The sequence below is a fragment of the Atractosteus spatula genome, chromosome 18 (assembly GCF_055471065.1).
Source record: "Atractosteus spatula isolate fAtrSpa1 chromosome 18, fAtrSpa1.hap1, whole genome shotgun sequence".
Classification (NCBI taxonomy): Eukaryota; Metazoa; Chordata; class Actinopteri; order Semionotiformes; family Lepisosteidae; genus Atractosteus; species Atractosteus spatula.
Genome location: NC_142723.1, coordinates 7,753,364 through 7,777,047, shown reverse-complemented (window position 1 = coordinate 7,777,047; position 23,684 = coordinate 7,753,364). Strand labels below are relative to the sequence as shown.

The 23,684-nt window shown below is 39.5% G+C and overlaps 1 protein-coding gene across 1 annotated transcript in view; it reads right to left on the bottom strand.

Annotated features, from left to right (window-relative positions):
- Positions 1 to 23,331, bottom strand: part of LOC148818525 (myosin-16-like) — a 31,131-nt gene extending 7,800 nt beyond the window's left edge. Inside the window, exons 1-39 of the mRNA XM_088936884.1 lie at positions 23,301 to 23,331; positions 22,519 to 22,796; positions 21,039 to 21,182; positions 20,283 to 20,439; positions 19,962 to 19,989; positions 18,969 to 19,068; positions 17,952 to 18,044; positions 17,569 to 17,632; positions 16,844 to 16,942; positions 16,194 to 16,297; positions 15,598 to 15,736; positions 13,605 to 13,873; positions 13,229 to 13,399; positions 12,943 to 13,119; positions 12,613 to 12,798; positions 11,709 to 11,796; positions 11,226 to 11,343; positions 10,679 to 10,799; positions 10,005 to 10,141; positions 9,353 to 9,434; positions 9,083 to 9,256; positions 8,167 to 8,394; positions 7,248 to 7,352; positions 6,795 to 6,881; positions 6,530 to 6,675; positions 6,058 to 6,148; positions 5,857 to 5,913; positions 5,674 to 5,760; positions 5,242 to 5,487; positions 4,817 to 4,934; positions 4,256 to 4,383; positions 3,931 to 4,127; positions 3,128 to 3,260; positions 2,819 to 3,035; positions 2,320 to 2,456; positions 1,957 to 2,060; positions 1,391 to 1,583; positions 828 to 1,031; positions 197 to 322 (exon numbers count right to left, since the gene is read on the bottom strand). Coding sequence (XP_088793010.1) covers positions 197 to 322; positions 828 to 1,031; positions 1,391 to 1,583; positions 1,957 to 2,060; positions 2,320 to 2,456; positions 2,819 to 3,035; positions 3,128 to 3,260; positions 3,931 to 4,127; positions 4,256 to 4,383; positions 4,817 to 4,934; positions 5,242 to 5,487; positions 5,674 to 5,760; positions 5,857 to 5,913; positions 6,058 to 6,148; positions 6,530 to 6,675; positions 6,795 to 6,881; positions 7,248 to 7,352; positions 8,167 to 8,394; positions 9,083 to 9,256; positions 9,353 to 9,434; positions 10,005 to 10,141; positions 10,679 to 10,799; positions 11,226 to 11,343; positions 11,709 to 11,796; positions 12,613 to 12,798; positions 12,943 to 13,119; positions 13,229 to 13,399; positions 13,605 to 13,873; positions 15,598 to 15,736; positions 16,194 to 16,297; positions 16,844 to 16,942; positions 17,569 to 17,632; positions 17,952 to 18,044; positions 18,969 to 19,068; positions 19,962 to 19,989; positions 20,283 to 20,439; positions 21,039 to 21,182; positions 22,519 to 22,728 — 5,265 coding nt within the window. The 5' untranslated portion in view covers positions 22,729 to 22,796; positions 23,301 to 23,331. The remainder of the gene's footprint in view (positions 1 to 196; positions 323 to 827; positions 1,032 to 1,390; positions 1,584 to 1,956; positions 2,061 to 2,319; positions 2,457 to 2,818; positions 3,036 to 3,127; positions 3,261 to 3,930; positions 4,128 to 4,255; positions 4,384 to 4,816; positions 4,935 to 5,241; positions 5,488 to 5,673; positions 5,761 to 5,856; positions 5,914 to 6,057; positions 6,149 to 6,529; positions 6,676 to 6,794; positions 6,882 to 7,247; positions 7,353 to 8,166; positions 8,395 to 9,082; positions 9,257 to 9,352; positions 9,435 to 10,004; positions 10,142 to 10,678; positions 10,800 to 11,225; positions 11,344 to 11,708; positions 11,797 to 12,612; positions 12,799 to 12,942; positions 13,120 to 13,228; positions 13,400 to 13,604; positions 13,874 to 15,597; positions 15,737 to 16,193; positions 16,298 to 16,843; positions 16,943 to 17,568; positions 17,633 to 17,951; positions 18,045 to 18,968; positions 19,069 to 19,961; positions 19,990 to 20,282; positions 20,440 to 21,038; positions 21,183 to 22,518; positions 22,797 to 23,300) is intronic.
- Between the last annotated feature and the right edge of the window lie 353 nt (positions 23,332 to 23,684).

Below are 23,684 nucleotides of genomic sequence, written 5' to 3'. Positions count from 1 at the left end.
CAACATCTGGTTTGAGAAATTAAAAATGTAAGACCTCAGAATATGTGTGAAAAAGCGAGGCATATATAAAAACACTAAAAATCATTATTGATATTACAGCCATGCATTTGGCCATATTGCCAACAAATACAGTTACATTTAAATTTATTTACATTTTTACAAAGAAATATGCATAGGGATGGAATAAGAGGCTTACATCAGTGACAGCTTTCTTAGCTCTCTCATCAGCCACACGGAATTGACTGAGTAGCTCCTCATTCTCATTGGTGATGTGCTGAAAGTCAGCCTCAAGTTTACGTTTTATGATAATCAGGCTCTGGCTCTGTAGAAGAGAGAGACTTTTTAAAGCAGGAACTCTTCTTGTTCTTATGTATTCTCTTAAGATTCTATTATGTATTCTTTTAACATTTTAAAGCCCAAAATTAGCTTTAAAATATACCAATATACATAAAACTATATTAAAAGTACATTATATTAGAAAAACACATTCCTTGTAGAAAAAGTCCTGCTTCAAACAATATTAAAAACAATGCTAATGGAAGGTCTCCCATAGTACAATGCTATGGTACTGCATTTAATCCATTGAATCCACAACTGAGGAAATGTAAAGAAAATTACACATTGAGGAAGTACAATTATTAATAAAATTCTTACGGCAAAAAATGCATACTGCTACTTATCCAAGCTTGTGTTAAGACTGATTTATACAGAGAGCAGTGATTAGTATCCAGAAGTAGATATATACATTAATAAATTCACCTGTGTGTAAGGTTAAGATGTTATTTGTACAATTCTCTCCCATCCAAGGGTTTATTAGCAGTGATTACCTGCACATTGAGCTCATTGTATCTCTCGGTGGTCTCAACCAGCTCCTGCTCAATGAGTTTGCGGGAGCGCTCGGAGGCTTCCAGGCCGCTGCGCACCTCCTCCAGCTCGGTCTGAAGAAGGCTGAGCCGCCGCTCCTGCAGGTTGTACTGCTCTCTCAGCTCCTCGTGCTGGCGAGCGTCCTCGTCCATCTGCATTTGCATGTCCTGGAAGGGACAGGGGGAATTTTGCATCAGGTCAGGTCAGGTCAGGTCAGAGATTTCACCATCACCACAGTCTGGCCTACAGCTGCGGAAATAAACTGAAGTTCTTGTATACTGTTAACATCTGATTTTTATTATTCTAAATATTGTGGGACTTAAGAGTCATCCTCCAAATAAATAAGAAAATAGAAACATATCTCCTTGTCTTTTATTACAGAAACCATCACAAAGAAATGTATAGATGCACACAGGTAGACACATCAAGATGAAAACTGGAAGCTGTAAAGCTCAGAATATTTGTAAAGTGAATTGAACTGGACTGTCTCTGAGATGAGTTAGGGCTGTTTGTTACAGATTCCTACCTTGATCTGCTGCTGCATCTTCTTCAGAGTTTTGACCAGCTCACTGTTGTTCTTGTTGGCGTGATCCAACTGGATTTCCATCTCGTTCAGGTCCATCTCCATCTTCTTCTTCAGGCGCAGAGCCTCAGCTCGACCTTTGGCCTCAGCTTCCAGGCTGGCCTGCAGAGACTCAATGGCACGCTGGTGGTTCTTCCTGGAGAGCCCATGGAAAATTTCAGACATCACAGATAGGAAACAGTATTACTTACTGGATCTTCTGTTGGTAAAATCATGAACCTTTTGTCCTTCATAATGAAAAGGACTTAAAAATCCTTGTGTGATGTGATTGTGTGATCCATACAAATGTGAGATAATCAATAATTGAGAACTCAGAGGACCAAGCCCATATTCAATTTGTATGTGCAGTTCATTTTTTACTTTGCTATCTGCATACAATTCAGCATTTGCCACCAGATAAACCTGGCTCTCTCAAAGCTCATTAAAGTTTTTTTTAGGAGGATATACTGTAGTTAAATTGATGCTCTTTCCCCAAGGAACATTTTAGGAATTCTGGTGAAACACCTTACCTAGTAACTTCAAACTCTTCTTCCTTCTCATGGATTCTTCGGTCAATATCAGCCTTCACCTGAGCCAGCTCCAGCTGGATACGAACCACCTTACTCTCCTCAACCTGGAGACCAATGGTACAAATTAGCGATCCTCTGAAGTTATAAGACAATCAAAAAGCATTGTACCCTCTGGTCTTCATACATTTATAATGTCCAATAAACCTTTGTACACTCAAAATTAAATATCCTTCTTGTTACTAAATAATTTATTGATTTAATTTTCCAATGTGTAGCCAGGTCTAATAAAATGTAGTGGGATCTTGTAAAAAACAAACTGGCACTGTGTATGTCCAGCCTTTTTCTCTAGAGAGACCTCATTACCTCTAGAGAAGCTTCAGCCTCTTCCAAAGCCACCTGCAACTCATCTTTCTCAATCTCCAGCTTTTTCTTGATCTTCTGCAGCTCATGGACACTCTTTCCACCCTCAGTCAGCTGCTCCACGAGGTCCTTAATCTCCTCTGCAGGTTAAAGAGGAACATCCTGTTATTCAGCTGCCAAAATGTGTGGCTTTGTTTATTCCTCTAGATCTTAATTGATCTGAGAAAATTTCACACACTGTGTGTCTTACAGTTTACCCTGTATGGTTTGCTTAAAAAAAAAACCTTGCTGTGTTCATAAGCAGCTTATGTGATATTACTTCTAAGTGCAGATGTAGTAAATCTTACGCTCACCATGCAAGATATTCAAGTTCCTTACATGTTTATGATCCTAAATAATTTATATATACCGAGTGTGTGACCCAGATAAAAATCTCCATGTACTTCATGAATAAGCATAACAGAATTAATTTTCAGATCTTCTCTAATTTTAGTGTGCTTGCCATGCAAGGTCTTGTTCTCTTTTTTGACAGTCTCCAGGTGATCCAGTGACTCTTCATAAGCCGTCTTCATTTTGAAGACCTCAGTCATGTAGGAGCGGCACTCCTTCTGGGAGTTGTCCAGCTCCAGCTGCAGCTCCTCACACTTCTGGCTCCATTCAGCAATCATCTTGTCGAAGGTGCGCTGTTTCTTGTCCAGGGCAGCAACTGCGGCATTGGACTACAATTAAAAACAGGGACATGTTATGATTGAATGGTTTGTGTCTACATTTTTTCTTTCCATTAACATATCCGTGAGTGAGTGTCTAGCACCTTCTCCAGTTCGATGGTGAGGTCCTCCACCTCTCCCTGCAGTCTCTGTTTGGCCTTCTCCAGGCTGGCCGCTCGGGCCTGCGCTGCCTCTGCCGCTTCCTCTGCTTCCTGGAGCCGAGCTGCCAGCTTGCGCCTGAGCAAAGAACATCACGGCCAGCTGGGATTTATACCAGTAAGAACATAAGAAAGGTCTGCAAACAAGAGGGGGCTCATTCGGCCTGTCCTGCCTCTTTGTTAGTTAAGTGTCTAAGTGAATAAAAAATGTTATCCAGATGTTTGTTAAAGGCGCTCAGAGTTTGGGTCTTAACCAAGTGGCTGGGAAACCTGTTCCTGAAACCTAGTACTGTTTAGGTAAAGAAGTGTTTCCTTTTCTTCATCATAAGTGAATTCACTGTAAACATCAAAGTCAGCTGTGTTTCATACAAATCATTGTAGAGTGAAATCGGCCTTAAAGGGGTTCTGCTTTTGGGCTTTAACTGTTGTATATACTGATTTATAACTCAATTGTCCCTTGGCTTTACAAGAAAACAGTTGAAATATAAATATTATACATAGTTATTTTAAATGTTATGGGTGAATCAAAGTTATTCAGGTTATTTTCCTCATTGTAAACAGTAACTTTCAAATTACACCTCAAATATGTCTTACTGGAGACACATTATGTTATATCAGAAATTCCAACTGGTAGAAAGTTGCTACTGTAAATATCCAACAATAGTGAAATGTAATATGCATAAAATCCCTTGATTCACAGAGCAGATGCCTGTCCCATCTCTGGATTAAGAAACACAGGAACAACTCACTTGGTCTCCTCTAGCTCCTCTGTCTTCTGGATAGCATCAGTCTCATACTTGGTCCTCCAGGTCGTGACCTCAGAGTTCAGTTTGGAGATGAGCCGCTGCATCTCTGCTTTGCTCTCCTGCTCCTCCTCCAGCTGCTCCTTCATCAGGTCCAGATCATGGCGGGCGTTGGCCAGACCAACCACTGCGGCGCTGCGAGCCTGGGGAGAGAGGAGAAGGGTGCAATTCGGTATTTCTCTAGATAATAGAATAGATAGAATACTTTCAAGTCAAGAATCCTTGAGTTCCATGTATGGTTTGAAGGCCACAGTTCAGTGTGATAGCTCACCTTGGACTCCTCATCCACCTGCCTCTTCAGTTCGTCGGTCTGGGAGGTCAGGGTGGTCTTCACACGCAGGAACTGGTTCAACCTGCTCTGCGTCTCTTCCAGCTCCCGGCTCAGATCGCTGTTCTCAGCTTCACAGCAGGAGAGAGCAGGACCATGATGATTGAAAAACATCTCTCTGACATTTGTATTGGTCAGCAATGATAACCATACTTGCAGCTCATGTCTCCATGTATTATACTTCATAAAGAGAGATCTGAAGTGAATTGGAGAAATGACGCCCTCCTATATACTGTAACAAGAGGGGTGGAAGAAGATGTATCGACCCATCTACAACCCATCTCCAGTACATGGTTCTCTATTGTTATAAAAAATATTTCACTATAATTTAACTTCTTTTAACAACTAACACCCTCCCTACCCCTGTTTTGTAGCAATTCTGTATATACTGTATCTAGATATGTGGACAACAGGCCTGGAGTAAGATCACTTTATTGGCCAATTTCTTGTATTATGAATTTGTCAATGGAGAGGAGGAACAATAAAATGTACAAGATTTCTCACCAGAGATCCTGGTTTTGAAGGCATTCAGCTCTGTCTGGTTCCTCTCCATCTCTGTCAGTCTGGCATTGGCTTCTGCCAGACTGTCCTCCAGTTTGCGAACATGGGCTTCTCCATTCAGCTGCACAGAAAAACAGTTTCTGCTGATTCTCTCTAATGTCCTTTGAATACCACTTGGCAATTTTAGATTTTGATACAAAACATTAGGTCTCAGTACAAATGTTTGAATCAATGTGAGAAAAGGTCCTTCACATAAACATCTTGACTACAACTGTTATGAACAGACATCGGCTAAACATAAATTCAATCAGATGTAAAATAGTGCACATTGAAAAATTATGGAAAGAGATTCTTGGATCAATAAAACACTAGCTACCATACAGGCCAGATGGGCTTCCTCTCATTTGAAACCTACAGAGCTTCTTTACCTTGGCCTTCTGGATAGTCTCCATGTTGGCACTGAGGTCATCAATCTCAGCCTTCATGACCTGCTTGTCCTTCTCTAGCTTGGCCTTCACCCTTTGCAGGTTCTCCACATGCTCAGAAAGCTCTGCCATGGAGTCAGCATGTTTCTTGCGCAGCGCGGAGGCTGTGGCTTCAGACTGCAGAGCTGCCTCCTCCAGCTCCCGGCGAAGCTTAAGCAGCTCTGTTTCCCTCTTCCTGTTCTGCTCAATCTGGGGATCATTGACCGGAAATCCTTCAGTTAGTATCACAAATAATAGCAATGACTTAGCTATGTCTTAAAAGGTTAAACCTGTGGAACTATCCTCATCATGTTGCAGATGTCAATTCTCAACACTGTTACTCACCCGGAGCAACTTGAGGAGGGACATAATTTCTAAAAGGATTAACTGATTCACCTGAGCAACTGTAGCACCCCCTGCTTCCTCCAGCCTGTCACTGATGTCCTCCAGGTCACGAGACAAGTCAGAACGTTGCTTCTCTACCTGTTTCAATTAAGGAAGGAAGATGGTTACAGAATCACTACCTCAGGAATTACAACAGACTTCTGAACAGCAGCAATGAGCTCTTGATGTAGATACCTTGGCTCTCATGGCTCTCTCAGCTTCAAGCTCCTCTTCTAGCTCCTCAATACGAGCCTGCAAATTAAACAGGCACAAGTCATAAGAAGCAGCAAGTAATGATTTCATTTCAAGGTTGGAACTAGTAACTGGAAGCAAGTGACCCCCATTGGTCGATATTCCTGTCTGCCTTGTAACAAGATTGCATGTGTTTCTTAGTACCTGGTGCTCTTTGAACTTCCTCTGCAAAGTAGAGTTGAGAGACTGCTCGTCCTCCCATTTTGAGTTCAAGTGGTTGATCTCAAAATCCCTCCTATGAGACAAACAACAAAATACCCAGTTGCATACAGAACACTCAAGTCACATGTAGGTTATAATAGGTTGTTATAACCTATTATAATAAGTATTATATACTTATATAATAATATTATATTAATAATTATATAATTATACTTATAACAATATAATAAGTATTACTTTTTCCTATTATAACCTACCGTAAGTAAATTATTGACTGCAAATTCTTTATTAAGGTTGACCTCAATAGCACAAAAATGACACGCAAATCTCATGTAATAATGTTACAATAATTTATTGTAATTCTTGAGCTCAGCAATACTGTACTTCATTTTGAGATAATTGCTACCCTAGTAATTCTATGACTCCTGGTGACTCAGTCTGATGACATTCTTACTTTTTGACAGCCTCTTCAAGGTCGAGCTTGGCTCTCTCCATCTCGTTCAGGTTTTCAATGGTCATTTTCAGATCCCCCTCAGCTTTCCGTCGTGCTTTCTCCACCTCAGCACGGATCTTCTTCTCCTGTTCCCAGTTGTCTTCAAGCTGAAAGATCAAGGAGAGGTAGTCTCATCATACGAACGTTCAGCTATTTTCTTCTGGGAACACCACAGTATCTGCTGCATTGACTATTCATTTTCCATCTCTGCTGGTAACTCACTCACCTCATGGATCTGGGTGTTGAGTTTGCTGTTGCTCTTAGTGAGGTGGTTCACCTTGTCCTCCTCTGCCTGGAGATCATCCAGAGTTTTCTGGAAACAAAATCCAGATACCATCGTTATATGCAAACAGGAACAAGACTATGTTTGTTTTTACTTACTGTATTAAACTGACAGTATGAATTTTTGGGAGAATGTAAACGTTGTATTCAACTACTTTCTATATATCAGGATTTATATATTATATCAGGAATATATATATTTATATATTCAATATTTTTATTTAATTCTGTGTGATTTTTAGCATGGGTGTATGCTAACAAATGTAGTTTAATTTCATGTATAAAGTTTTCCAGGAGGCACCCAAAATTTATTTCTTGTTTTGTGTTTTTCAGTACAGGTTCAGTCTTGTTTTCTGTCAGGCAGGAAGCTGTTCTAGAACACTGAAGCAGGCCTCACCTGATGCAGCTCCTCGAGAGCTCTCTTTTCCTTCTGGAGTTTGGCTATACTGTCATCTCTTTGACCCAGGTCTCCAGTAAGGGTGCGCACTTTGAGGTCCAGAGCCTGCGGAGGAACAAGATGAGAATCATCTTCAATGGATACACAATTCAGAATGTTTTTAATCTCTGGCTTATAGTGTTTGTGCAGGAGTTTAGCCCATTCATTATTATGGAATACTATTTATCCACAGTGTGTACACATGATTGCAATAGTATTCTGTTTCTCAGCATTTCAGGTATGGAATTGCCATGACTGTAAATGCAAAATGTCAGTGTGTTGGGTATGTTTTGTTGCCCCTCATTTGGGGTGAAGAACTGGTAATATATATTGGCTACAGTTACCTTCTGTGTTGTATGTCACATTTATTTTTACCATACTACAAATAAAATACCTCCCTTATTTTTCTGTCCCTTACAATACTTTATTTCAAAATTATAAGTATTTTTATGCATAATTTATTTGTGTTTTAGAACATATGACACGTAATCATCTTACAACTATGTCATAATTTTCTGTGTGGTGTCCGTATTTTTTTTATGTGATGTTTCTAAATGATCATATTTGTCTTAGTCTTTTGAACAAACCTTTTTAACATTATAATTATGTTAATTTAATTAAGGAAAATATTAAATTGTGCCTTAATTAATATTAATAGTACTACTCTTGGAATTATGGAATAGTTTATTATGGCCCCTTTTCAAATGTTTTGAAATTTAATTCATTTTCTGAGGATGAGGACAAATATTTGATTCTCCTGTTTTTACTGATCCCCCACAGACTGAACCTCCCTGTCCAAGTTAAAGAGGAACAATCCAAGCCCTTTCTCTGCTCAGTCTAACAGAGATGGCCCTTCCTGAAGGACAGAAGGTGATCTTACCTGTTTCTCTTTCTCGGTCTTGGCGAGAGTGGACTCAAGCCCCTCCAAATCCCTCTTGAGGTCGTTGAGCTCCCCCTCCAGCTTGCGCTTATGGGCCCCAAGGCTACTGGCTGTACTCTCTTCTTCTTCCAGCTGCTCCTTCATCTCCTGGATCTGGCTCTCCATACTGATCTTCGACTTCATCAGTTGGGTGCAGCGCTCTTCTGCGTCTGCCAGTGTCTCTTGTTCCTGCAGGCAGGGGATGTAGAGAGAATGAGACATGGGCAGGAGTTAAGCTTCGACAGTGGAGGACTTACAAACCCCAGAGTGAATTACTATTCCAATTACCATTTATTTTCTAATGTTCACAGTGAGGAAACTGTTTATCTGTTCATAACATACACATCATATATATAGAATTTGTGATCTTGAGAGAGTTAAAACAGGAAGGGTTAGGAATAAGGCCTTGGAGATGCGTGAGAAAAGCTGTTGTGAACAACTAAACATCTAACACAGTATTTTATTGGCCAATAATTATGACTATAGACAAATAGGTCTGGCAGGTAGAGTAATACAGTACATACAACTTCTATTACCTCTGATGTTATAGAAAGAATTATTAGAACTAAAGTAAAGGCTCAGCGAAAATTCAAAGTGGATTTAGAAAAGGTACGTCTTGTATAACCAATTTGTTAGATGTGTTCGAACAAGTTACAAAAGTAATAGTTACACACAAGTGCATATAATCTTATATATGTATTTAGATTTTCATAACAAATTGGAAACAGGGTGTACAGATAAGTGTTGAAAGTTCAAATTGAGGTGACTTAGTCATAGTGCAGTACCACAGGGATTTTAAGAAATGGCTAGATTGTAGGATAAGTTAGCATCTTCCAGACCAGTTGTGCCAAATGGCTCTTTGTGGAGCAGGACGCACCGCTATCAGACTCAATGAAAGGTCATTCTTCTCCTGGGAGAGGGTGGCCAACTTCTCTTCCAGCTCCTTGATCCTGTTGACCATCTCCTGGGTCTTCTCCATTGCACTGCGCAGCTCTTCCTCCTTGGCCTTCATCTCATCTTCCTGCCGTGCCACGTTCAGCAGAGGCTTCACCTGAAGGGCAGCACATCAGAAAGAGGGAAGCTGGAGGGGTTCTGTCCCACACTGACACTACAGAAGGCGGCTGAGTCCTAGACTCGCTCCACTTACTTTGTTGTAGAGCTTCCACCATCCCCAGTAGCGGAGCTGCAGGAATTTGCGCACGTTACGCTGGATGGCGATCAGAGCAATTCTACAACAGGAAGAAATATCGAAATCCTTCAAGAAAGTTCACTTGGGTGTATACACACACAGGATCTCAGCGTCATCGCCAAAGCTTTTAATTTGAGGCCAGAAATAATTCCTAATTTTATCAACGGAATTGCTTAAAAAGAGAAATCAAGTATGAAAAAAAGTAAGCTGAAATAGTGTTGTACATTGTTTATTGGAGCAAAACACCTTTCAGAGTGATGCTGTTTATGCTGTCTTCTTGTCCTCTGAGACATCAACGTTTTGGAAATGTTTATCTCTGCTACTCAGTTATAATACCTAAGTCTACTTCTTGGTAGTTTTAAAACTACCAACATGGAATGTGCAAGATGAGCTGAATTGGTAGTGTAGACAATACAGAAAGAAGGCTCTATCCCTCATCTAATTCTGTTGCTGTATCTCCTTGTGTGTCTGTGCAAGGAAGCTCAACCCTAAAAATGGTTTCAAGATACAGTCAGTTTCATATGGTCAATCACAACATTTCTTTGAATTTCAATCTTGAATCCTAACTGTGCATTAAATACTCATGCCAGAGAATACTGTCAGCACTGACCTTCTGTCAAGCATCTTCTTGAACTCAATTCTCATGAGGACACCACGTAGTCGGGCCTGAAGCATGGTCATGATCTTCGCCAGTCGCTCGTCTCTCATGTCCTCAAGCTTGGCCAAAACTCCAGCACGGAAGAACACCTTTCACATCAGAGGGGAAATCATAAGCAGAAATGATTTAATGAATTGACAACAAAGGATTCAATATAACATTAAATTTGTTTTCTGATTGGTAAATTTGAGCGATGGATAAATTTATCTGTCATTTTAGAGGAGAAATAGTCATGTTTTCAATTAATAAGCAAGCTGTATTGTACACCCTGACCTTGTGACCTCTAGTTTCAAGGATACCAATCTAATGATATTTATAATGTTACAAAGAAGACAAGCAAACACAATTTGAAAATGATTGAATTATATATATATTAAATTAATTGCAAATATAGAGTATTATCTCTAGAAGTGTATTATCAGAGTTCAATACACAGGCTTCACTATTAGACACTTTGCTAAGAGACAAGGGAACAACAAAAAATAATCATGTAAAATTGTATTCCTTGAGAGGAAGTATCTAAAGACTTGATTATTTGCAGGTGGCCGATTTGATGTCCTTTCATGATATGTAGAACTTCTGAAGACATTTTCTCCCTGTGTTCATTCTGTGATGTCCAGTCTCACCTTAGTGTGCCCAATCCTGTACTCCATGTCATCCAGGCCCAGAGAGCCCAGGATCAGCTCTGAAGCTTTCTTGTTGTCCACAAATCCCTTAGGGATGATGTTGGGGTTCAGAATATAATACCTGTAACAGTAAAATATACATAATTACATTAATAAGAAACACACAGTAGAACAAAGACAAAGAAAGTTAAAGGTTTCAGGAAATTATCATACTTGAGTGGTTATTGTATAGTAAATAAATAAGGTAAGATACTGATATACACAACATGTAGCATTCCTGTTTTCTACATTATAACTAAGGCATAGTAAGCACTCATTTACTTGCTTAATTTACTCAATAGTGAAGAGAACCTACACTAGCTTACACATCTAGATGGCTACAGGGATAAAACATGAATGTTTATACCTAGTCACTGTGGATTTATCTTGTTAATTGACTGACAAAGATCATGACAAAATCAGGGTAATGAAAAGAAATTGCACAGCAATACATGGATTCAGCAAACACCAGCCCCAGTAGGAAATACACAATGACTGCCAGAATGACCTCTGCTTGAACTCCGGGTACTGCAGCCTGTTGGGGAAGCCCTTTCTGCAGATGCGGATTCCCTCCAGCACACCGTTACAGGCCAGCTGGTGCAGAATCAAGAAGGCATCACAAACCCCTGGGTGAAGACAGGGACATGGTCAGGTAGAATCCCTGCACAGAGCTGCCAGGGTCACATTTTCAGCTTTATTTCAGAGGAACATGGTGTGAAAATAAATTTGCCAAATGTCTGAAGATTTCTTTCTTATTTTTACACACATTGTCTGTGATTTATGAAAATAATGATCCTCATACATTTTGATTATTGAACACATATTTTTGACTCATTTACACTTCAAAGTATTCATTGTGGCGTATAAAAGTATAAGATACTTATATTGCTCAATGTATAAACAAGATTGCTCAATGTATAAACCCTACGATACTCCGAGGTATCCTTTCATGTTGAAGATCTGCACTGTGTTAAGCTGTGCTGTATCTTACCTGACTGCTTGAACTCATTAGGTACAATACAGCGGACAAAGTGAGGGGCAGTACTGCGCAGCGTGGTCATCAACTTGTTCAGCTGCTCCTGTTTGTAAAAAGAGATGAAAAATATTAAAGACTTATTGAACTTCCCCTAATACCAAAAACATGCATTTTGTAATGTCACTTGGAACCAAATTATCATAAAACAAAACAGTGCTGGGAGTAGACAGAACCTACTTTGCTTTTTTAGGTTAACGTACAAGTATGTGCTGTATGTGCTTTGACAAAGTCTGATCCCCTATGGGGTGAATTTAAAAAGATTCTATGTCTTTATCATTTGCAGAATTTCAGAACAAGAAAGGTGTCACGTTCGTCATCCCTCCTCTTAAGGGCGCTCCGACCCTTTCCTATTTTAGTTTATTTCGTGCACCTGCCCCCTGTTTAGTCTGTCATTATTTAAGCCTGGCACTCCCACTATTCCTGGCTCAGCATTGGAAGATGGAAGCCTGGACGCCCGTCTTCCAGCGTGTCCAGGAGAGACCCAGCGGCATAGGCTTCATCACGGCGTCCTGAGACCGGGGCTCGAAGCGAATGGCCTCGTTATCTTGTTTTTTAACTCCCTGTTCCGGATCCCATTTCCAGATTTTAACCTCATCTGTCTCTGGTGGTTCCTGTGCCACGGATTTCCCCCTTGGACTGTTTGGATTTGTTTGCCTGTGCCATGCCCTCCGAGCACCAGATCACCGATGTCACGCCCCCCTGTCTGTCAATACACCCTGATCCTCGTCGTCTCCTCCCTGTCGTTCTTCTCCACTTACTTCCGGATTATACCATCCGCATAGGGCCCTGAACTACCCTTCACGGGAGCCTGGACCAGCTCTTGTAACAAAAGGTTTGGAGCACAGAGATGGCTGAATACCCTGTAGAAAGCAGAAACAGTCTGAAAGGATGAGCCCTTCTTCTGCTTCTTGGTCCCTGCAGGTTGCTCCTCCTCCTTGAAGAGAGCAGCCAGAAGGCTCATAGATGACTTCTGGAACAGGCCCACCACAGTCTCGTTCAGTGGATCCTTGTTCTTCTCAAGCCAGCCTGTGATATTGTACCCAACCTTAACAATGAAGTAAAGGGAGAAAGATCAGTTAATTCTGACATTTGAAAGGAAAGACATCAAAAACTGATATAATGGCTATAATCCAAATTGAAACTGTGACACAAACTTAATCAGATTTGATTTTGAGGTTTATAAACTCACAGTGCCAGCATAGTGGACCAGCTCAAAGTGAGCTTCTGGGCCTTTCTTCCCTCCTTTAGGCTTCAGGAAGTTGTTGGACTTGCCAAGATGATTGTCATACAGGGCAGCCTTAAAGGTAGCATCAGTGGCCTTGGGGAACACACACTGCTCCTCTAGGATTGAGAAGATCCCCATGGGCTGCAAAAGGACAATGAGACTATGAACTCAAAGCACTTCAACACACACAGCTCAAATTACTGAAACACTTTGTATGTAAAGGCATATAATCATTCCTCCCTTATCTCACCTTCTCCAGCAGCTCAATGCAGGCTTGCAGGTCCAGACCAAAGTCAATGAAGACCCAGTCGATTCCTTCCTTCTTGTACTCTTCCTGCTCCAGCACGAACATGTGGTGATTGAAAAACTGTTGCAGTTTCTCATTTGTGAAGTTGATGCAGAGCTGCTCGAAGCTGTTGAACTGTGAAGAAATAGGCAATAACTGAAATTCATGGATTTAATTCAGGAATTTTTATACTCCAGAGCTTTTGGTTTTCTTAAAACTGTTACTTTGACCCAGACTGTGTCAATGTTTAAGTGCTGCAACCAAAACCAATTTAAATATCTCTTTCAGTAAAATTCTATATTTGTGTGATAGAAGGGATAGAAATGGATTATTTGTTTACCTCAAAGATCTCAAAGCCAGCAATGTCCAGAACTCCAATGAAATACTGGCGCTGCATCTTGGTGTCCAAGGTTTTGTTAATTCTGGCAACCATCCATTTGAACATTTTGTCATAGACGGCTTTGGCCAGGGCACCAATGGAGTAGTTGCACTGGTCTTGGTTCTGCCCCTTGGTCACAAACTCATTCCCCACCTTCACACGTGGTCTGGTAATGCCCTTCTGGAGTTCCCCAGAGCTGACTGCCATGAGGTGGGCAACTTTGTCAGCCACTGAGGAGGACAGAGAGGATAATTATTATGGTTTTATTTTTGTGTTTACAAAATAACTCCCTGTATTCTTTATAACAAATGCAAATTCGAAGAGATATCTTCAAAATAATGGATACCATAAGATTGCTCCTCAAGGTACATGGTAGCTGGTGGAGAATCCATGAGTATGAGTTATATTGTAATAGACATGGGCAATGAGCTAATAACCCCAGCAAATGGTCACAATTCAACAACATTCCCTTTAAATTTTGAAAATGATTCTGTTTCCTAAACTGGCTCAGCTCTATAGTGCCAGTTGTGTAGTACCATACTATACAGTACTGTATATATTGTATTAGGTCAAATAGGTTGTGCCAGTCTTAATTTCTTAGTGAACTTTAGTTATATGCCAGACATAATGCTTTCCTTTTAGAAGATCAAATTGTTCCAATGGCATCTCTTCTGACCACAAACCTGGTAATGCTGTATCACTTGAATGGTTTGTTGCATACTTCATGCAGGATCTGAGATGGGTTTACTGCTCTGCCATACAGACCAGCTTAGCAGAATTGCCTGGATATTGTTGACTCATGGACATTTTCTCCCATCTTATTCACTGAACTCTACAGCTCTTTCAAAATCACTGTGGGCCTCACTGTGCCATCCCTAACCAGTTTCTTTGTACTACAGATATTCAGGGTCTTTTGACATGTTTTTATAACTTTGTCCTGGTCTAATAAACTTTTGTGTTCATGGTTAAATGTTGAAATTCACTACCTGACTGTGGGAACAGTCACGGATGTTGGAAAGGGCGTGCAGTGGAATGGCCAAGAGAGCAATAAAGACCCAATGCGTAGCGGCGAAATGGGGGCTACCCCGGGCTCAGTGTCACGCCCTGTACACCTCTTCTGTCCTGTTCCTAGTTCCCTGTGATTATTCATGTCTTTCCAGTGTGTCTTCTTGTGTAGCCTATTTACTTCCTGTGTCTGCTCTGCTCCTGGCTCAGCATTGAGGGTACAGATGTCCTGAGAACCGCCTAGCACCAGGTCGCCCCACGTCCGTGGCCTGAGGGCATAGGTTTCTATACCGACATTCTCTGACCCCCTGAGCCTGGGCTAACCTCCGTGTTGCCCCCTTTTACCACTATGCATAGGGTCTTTATTGCTCTCCTGGCCATTCCACGTCTTGCCCTTCTGACATCCGTAACACTCAGGAGGTCAGACAATGTCAGATAGAAACATATGACCTCAGGCCGCGGAGGAGCGACCTGGTGCTAGGCGGGTCTCAAGACATCTGAACCCTCAATGCTGAGCGAGGAGGAAAGGATGACCCGGAAAAATATAGCCCCACACAAAGACACACTGGAAGGACAAGCAAAGCACAGGGAATCTAGGAACAGGACAGAGTAGGGGCGCCCTCTAGCAGTAGAGGGCATGACAGGAATGTCCGTAATCGAAATTAGAGGCAATTCAAAGGACTGTGTGACTTGTCAAAGTAATTTTGTGCACCTGGACTAATTTAGGTTTGTCAAAGCAAAGGGGGTAAATAATAACAGAATTAATGCATTTTAGTTTGGGATTTCTGAATGAAGGTTTTGCTGCCATTTATCTTGTTTCAGTCTGAGCATATAAGTTTTGATTAAAAAACACTTAAAAATAGGTAAACATCATCTGAATTTTTGCCAAATGAATATCATTGGAAGGTGCTGCATACATACAGGCACTCGACAGTATGTTACATCTTACCCTCAGTGGTGTCCACTTCAGCCTGTTCTTCTCTTGGCTTCTGCTTGAATTTCATGTTGCCAAAGTGCATGATGCCACCAGTTAGCTTGTAGACACTCATTTTCTCCTCCTGAGTGAAGCCCAATACATCAAAGGCTTCCTGTTCGAACATTATTATATACAGCATGCGTAAGACACTGGGACATGATGGTGTTCAACTATATAGATTCAAATGTCCTTCCTTATCTTATCTAGACAGCAATCAATGAACTAACTGCATATTCATGACAGATTGTAGCTATCATGCGCATAATAATGACCCTTATATAGACCAAGTATAACCCACTGTTGTTTTAATAAATTCCACATGGTAGCCAAAAGACAAAAGTACAATGATATCATATATTAAAAGATGTTATTATGAGGGCATTTTTGCCTCAGATAGATTAAATTTACTTAGTATGGGATAGATATACTAATTGCATAAGACCAACTGATAGAAAGAAAAGAAATAAATATATGCAAATGAATACAAAATGAGTATGTGTTACCCCAAATCTCACAGACAAGGACCCAATCTAGAACCTTGTTAATATCAGCACCGAGCTCTGACTTACATCAGTGAGAAGCAGTTCTTCTCCGTCATCCATGTTGTCAACCACAGTCACACCCTGGCAGACCCAGACATACTGTTTGGGATCAGGAGTGAGCAGCAGCGTTTCTGCAAGTGACAATACACAGAACAAGCTCAATGGCAGCACAACACCACTGCATGTAATTCTAGTTCAGCCCTGCATATTGCAATGTACAAGGTGTATTTGTTTTTTAAGTGGCAAGGACTGTCCTCTCTGGAATTCCTGTAAATGGTGGAAAAATGCCCATGAAGTGGAAATGAAGGGGAAATTGCAGAAATTCATAAATTCATGCACAAGTCTGCTCAATGAAGAGGATCTTTAATGTAATTCACAATGACCTTAAGAGTGGAGAGAGTTATGACATAAGCCCAGAGATGGAACTCCAAAGACTAAAACAATAAGTTACTATGGAAATTCTCACCTTCATGGACTGAGAGCCAAACCTTCAGGATTATACTCTTGAATATAAAAGAGTTCACATAAAGAATATATCAGTCTTGACCCACAGGCAGTAACATGAGAGGTCAATATTGTCTCACTCCAATTGCGATGAGATTGTCTTTTCAACAGACAAAGGCTTTATGTAGCTTTGCCTATGCTGTTTCTCCTTAGTACTGTATGTTTAAACGTACCAAGAAGTTCTGGCTTCTTCCCTGACAGGATCTGGTAGAAGATGTGATAGCCACGTTCCGCAGCTTGTTGAGAAATAACACGAGACTTCTCCAGCAGGTCTGCAGGAGCAAACAAGCTCCTGTTAAGGTCACATAAAAGTATGCAGCTCCCCATTCTTTGAATAACATTATTTGACTGAACTCCATGAAAGTTGTCCAGTTTTAAGAATTGCAACAAATGCGTCTTGTTAGAATGTTTTACCATTCAATTGTGGGCGTCCCCCAATAACATCTCGTTTTCAATCCAGACCAACTTGTAACATAGTTATCACAAAGAAATATTGGAACATATAAAAAGTGATTATAAAAAGATTATTAAATATGATTTAATTTATACAGATTCAGGAAGAAAATGGGATTTAGATCAGGCTTAGGTTCATATATTCTGCAAAATTAATTTATTAGGTGGGATATTTATCACCAAGGGAACAATCAGGCCTTATATTTATAATAAAGATTATTTTTACTTCTCTAATTTGGAGCAAATTGTGGTCATATCTGCTTGTGGTCATATCTGTTAGACTTGACATTTTTGTGAAAGCTTGGTTTTCCAATGAGAAAATTGTTTGAATCACAACAGCTTACAATTAAAGATATTCATAAATATAAATACTGAAATTGTTAAAAAAGTTGTTGAAATTTTTTAATTCAATTTAAACAGAATGGTTTTACAGTACAGTACTTACAGCTCTCAATATCAGCGCCAGCCAGCTTAGCTGTGGGCCCAAAGTGGATTCGAATGAATTTACCCTGGAAAGCACATGTGAGACAAATCACATGTTATTTTTCATACAATAACCAACATATAACTTGTCCTCAAAGCCTAATTTAACGTCTCTAGTAATTAATAACTTTACTAGGACAAGTAGGGGTCTTTTAAATAAGTAAATCAGACTTAAGATCTGTAATGTTTAATTATTGCATAGGCATTAGAGATATGGGGTCCAAATTGTATTTCTAATAAAGTAACAAAGAAAATAAAATAAGTTCATGAATAAATAAAAATTCACTATATTTCATCTGGCGAGAGTAATTTACTTGCACCACAAGTGATAATTAAGAGACTTACGAATCGGGAGGAGTTGTTGTTCCTGGTGGTTTTGGCGTTACCGAAAGCCTCCAGCACAGGGTTGGCCTGGATGATTTGATCTTCCAGGGAGCCCTGTGTCAAACACAGATCAAAGATTGTCCCGCCAGTTAATACAGCGAAAGTACTACAGTGCCCTTATTCACGTAGTCCTTACGAAGCAGGATTGTAGAGATATTAAAACATTTAATATTTTGTTGAGTAATGACATTGACAAAACACTGATATACTGTATGACGAAAAGTGGGAAAAAAAGCAATGATGGAGTTGTTAACAAGAAAAGATGTAGATGATAGGAGGCTACCCTAATTTCATACATGAAATGTATACAAAATGTGATTGGAAAATCGATGTAAAACACAAGACAGTGGAGTAAAACTGGGTAAATTGGGGTTGAAAAGATTAGGTAGATTGTGTTCAAAACTGTTAACTGACCTTTGAAGTGAAGGCGCACGTAAAGGTGTTACTTCTAAACCCTATAGTTACAAGTGAAATGTAATCATTTGTTGAGGGCAAAATGTTGGAGAAATTGTGGAGGAATCCATGGCAAATTACACTCATAACTTTTGATCAAGTGATGTTATAAAAATGGAGGAAAATTCTTGAGGATCTACCCAGAATTTATTTAACATAACCTTAGTTCCAAGAACTTTGCTCCTGGCATACAACCAAAAATGTTGTCAAACAGTATACAGTATCTTGCCATTATCAAAATGGGGCAATGTAATAAAAATATATGTATTAATAGTTTGCTTCTGTATCCTATGACTGCTTGAAATCCAGCAAAGTCACTTACTGCAATATGGCTACTGTGACAAGTAAATACTTGATTTGTGCATATAGCATCATTTGTATGATGAAAAAAAAATCACAGAACATGCTTCCCCGGAAGGTTAATTCCAGCAATAGCTGGTCTCTGTTCCTCAGCAGGCTCGTCCCACTCTGCCTCTCTGAAGTGCAGATACCTGAATGACCCACATCCTGCTGCAGTAGATTTACCTTGGAATCCGAGGACGGTTTTCCTCCGGTTGCGCCAACGTTGGCAAAGTACTGGATGACCTTCTTGGTGTTCTCAGTCTTGCCAGCACCAGATTCTCCACTGGGGAGAGGGGAGAGTGTCAGGCTTTTGTCATTCTAACTGTAGTATATCTCAGAATCACTAATTTCAGAGTATCATCCTTTAACGACATTATGACCGAATTATTGCTATTATGTCATTTCTGTTGCATTGCATTCTGTGACACAGTGCATTTCCACAATTTTAGAACAAATTTGCTCAGGTAAAATACTGGTATCATATGAAAGATGTACAAAAAATAACAGATAAACCTACTGTAGGATAGAAAAATTTTTTTTTACTTAAATTAAACATTTTGAGCTCTATAACGTGTTTTACCTTGAACAGTACTTCCTAAAATATTGGAGGATCTCTCACCAATTTTGTTTACTGAAAGGAAAGCTTTCTATTATTTCTAAAATGTTTTTGGAAATAAATTTCTCTACAAGTTGGTACATATATCTTGGAAATATTTTAACTTTCATGGATATAACTGTTCTGTAGTTCTTCAGTTGAATGAGTGCAAAACATATAGCAATTCATGTGAATTTCTCTTATATCTAGCATACACCCTATTAAACTTCAGCATGGACACCTGAATTGGTTTCATCTGCTGGCTGATCTAACTGTTGGCCATAATTAGTTACATTAAAACTTCTGTTCCATAAATAAAGCCACCATTGTATTTTCTTAATAATACTTTTAATTATACATTGCATTTATTTGGTGAATTGATGTATTAAAGAACAAATGCTGCAATAAGACAAAAAGTTTTAAAAAAATTAAAACACACCGCTGCAGTGTGCTTGTATGTTAAAGACAAGAAGACAATGAGGCTTGTTAACTGTGGAAGTCAGGAATTTGGTTGTTAAAAAGCAATAGGTAACAGGTCCCTTTATCTAAGATTAAAAAAAAAACTTTTTGCATGGACTTACGTGATCAGCATAGACTGGTTTTCATGCTCTGTGGTGGATAAAAAAAGGCAAATGAATCAGTACAAATTGTTCTGGTTTTTGTTTATTTTCCTTGTTTTTCTTCCTCCCTTAGAGGCTTCAGGTTATAGATGGCTGTCATACTGTTTTATTTACATATTGTTCCCCTGACAACAGCAAACAACAATATTCGAAATCAGGGAGACGAAACTCTACAGTAGATGTGTTTCTATTTTCCATACATAATGGTGTATTACACAGTATTAATTTAACATTCCTCAGTGTATTTCTGAGTACCACACCCGCTGTGATGTGTTGACTTACCCATCATCATGTCATGATAGGCATTGTCAGAGATGGAGAAGAGATGGGGAGGCACCTCATTGCGCTTCTTTCCCTTGAACATCTGGGCAACTTTTGACCCGTAGATGGGCAGCCACTTGTAAGGGTTGATGGTCACGCAAAACAACCCCGAATACGTCTGAAGGAAAAGAAGTCACATTTACAGTTAATTGTAATTCAGAAATTAATTAGTTGGGGTTGTGGCTGTGGTTAAAGGGTAGAAGGGGTGATTTAAATATGTTTCCCTTCTTTATATTTCATACTGAATAGAAAAGACACGTGAGGTACACATCATAGATTACTACAAACATGTTCCAAAGAATGGGGTGTCTTGGGAGCATTTTATTATCTCAGGGAACATTGCAATGTTAAACAGCCTTCAAGAAAATTGGCTCTGGTCATTGTAAAGGTAGAATACTGTATTACAAGACGGGATGGGGCTTACAGTATATTATTCATTTCTTTTAACATTTCTTTAATGTTAATTCTAAATGTTTAATTGTTAACATGAAGAGAAAAAGATTTGCCTCTTTCTTGGCTATGAATTTGAGCATGCGTTCAGCTAAAATAAAATTGTTTTCCTGCAGATGTGAGGCATACTGTACTATAAACTCTCCCTGTTGGGTTCATTTGCAATTTCATGGACACATTATAGAAAAGAATCTTAAATATACTGTATATTGAAAGGGTCATCAACTGTGTGTGTTTGAACAGGGCTCCCTGAGACTCGGGACTTACATAGATTCTCATAGTGATGTAACGCGAACGCAGGTTCTCCAAGACACTGGCTTCATTCAAGAAGGTCAAGTTAGCCATGTCACTAGCCTGGTAGAACTTGGGAGGATTCATCTGCTGTGCATCATCTTTTTTCAAGGTGAGAGTCTGGAGAAAAAAAAAGGAAATAACAAGACTTACTTTTGTGGTTGATCTGTACAGTTAAGCAGTCATGTATTACCCAGCTGGGGGGAGGGAATAAGAGATGGAATAAACTGGTTCTTGCCCCCCTGTATATAAAGTGCTTTGGCATCATTTGGGATGAAAACCTTAAGAGTGAGGTTTTTGCTTTGTGTGGTTTTGCACTGCATAAAATAAAGTGCACTATTTCATATTTCACGGCTGCCTACTGTATATAAGGATAGCTGCTATTGAGCAACACCCATGGGCCTACCACACAATCTAAATGAACAAATGATCAGGAAAAAAGATTCTTAATTATTTGATTAATTAATCCAATATTCATTACATTAATATAAATGGAATATTGCTGAAGATGGTGAGACAATGTATCTATTACATAATGACCAATAGATACAACCTGGAACAGGTTTCCCAGCCAGCTAGCTGAGGCCCAAATCTTTCAGAAATGACTGGGCGAAACTTTTGTTTCCCTTAAAAATTAAAATACCAAAAAAAATAGACTGAACAGCCTTGTCTTGTGTGCGCTGTGATGTTTTAAATGCTTTCAATCAAATTTATAACTACTATGCAAACACCATTACCAAAGCCAAAGAGAAATAATAATAATCAGTATTACATATGACTATATCAGATTGTTTACTGTAGATTACAACAATAGAAAATAAAAGTTCAAAATGAAAGACTTCCACAGACCTGGGACAACATAAGAATGTTTTGTGCTGATTATAGGAAGATTATAGTAAATATATGTTAGCAGGTTGGTAGAGGTGTGTATTAAGTACACGTAGTACATATTTAAGGAAGAAAAACTGTATAATTGTTGGTTAATATTGAAACTTCACTTGCTCCTGCAACATCACATAAACAATGCTTTTTTTCATCCCTTCTCTCCAATACAAGCAGACAAAGTGAGCCTACTACAGCAGACAAAGAGAAATTAGGATAGGATAGACACACACACACTCCCATAAGAGCAAACAACATAGAGATGCCAATTAACCTAGACACTAGACAGGACTGTGGGAAGAAACCCATGCACCTGGCCAAAAAGAAAAGTATTCAAACTCCAAACAGTACCTACCCCAGGTTGGAAATAAGTTGAGGACTCAAGAGCTATGAGGCAGTAGCACTAATCACCATGCTGTACATACCCACGTCACCCATTCTTTCTCCACAAATCATGAAATGCTTGCTTGGTTAGTTCTTCCTCTCCAGCTCGCCAATACCTTTGCATGCAAACCTATTTTGTGACAGGCCTGTACATTGGACCTGTGCCCTGTTGGCTCTGTCTGCTCCTTACAGTGTTCTTGACGGTCTTCACAGTGACTTGATCACCCTTGTCTGCCTGGATTTCTGCTGCGATGAAACCTTCCTTTTCGTCCTTCACCCAGCAGGACTTCTTGATGTCGTAGGGCTTGCTCATGGCCTCCAGCTTCTCCTTCTCCGAAGGAGCCAGGAAAGGCATAGGGTCCACATCGTCCCCACACTCTCCTTTATAACCTCCTGGCATGGTGGATAACTCTCCCAAAGCAGAAGAAGAAGCAGAAAAGAGAATTCAGGATACCTCCCGGTGTGAGGCTGCAAAGAAAATAGACAAAAACATTTCAAAAGCATGGAACTGCCAGGTGGTCCTATTCTCAACTCAATAATTCCATTGTTAAGACTTAAAACTTGCTAATTACTACAGACCGTAGCTTTTCCAAGACTGTACTATAGGGGATATGTTCTTCTGCTGTGACATAAAATACTAATGTACACAGTACCAGGGAAATTGCACTAGTTCTGCATCTAAAGCTTTTCTTTCATTTCAATCAAGACAGTGAGTTGTTTTACAAAGCTTATCTTAAAAAAATTAAAATGCAAATTTAAGATTTAAAGAATTGCAAATTTAAGAGAATGTATAAAATAGCAGCCTAATACAGGACTTTAAGCCTTGTTGCTAATTGAATTGTAACAATTACTAATATAATATTTCACAAACAAACTTTTTTTCTCTCTTAAAGGGATTAAGAGAGAGTAAAACTTCCAGAAAATCCCATTTGATGCCATGTATATGTGCAGTTGATTTATCTGATTACTTACCAGAGGAAGACCAACAGTGAGACAGAGAGAGCTAGTTGATGATGCTGGATGTTTTGGAGGATCCTTTATATATGATCTTGTGGTACTCGTGATTAAGGAGTAACTATTAAAAAAGTCATTACAAAAGGCTCAAGCAGCAGCCTTGGTCCTGCTGGGAAGGATCAGTTGATGCTCTGGTGTTTGGGGAGTTCTTCTTTCTTCTTTTACCCTTTATGGGAAGCTAAAGAAAGACATCTTCTGCTTTGGCGACTCTCTGCGCCAGGAATATTATGAAACTCATTTACGAATTCGCCATGCTTACACTTTCAAAACACTTTGAAAAAAATCATTTTTTAAAAGAAGCACATTTTTTTTGTTTTACAAAAATATGATTTGTGTGTAAAA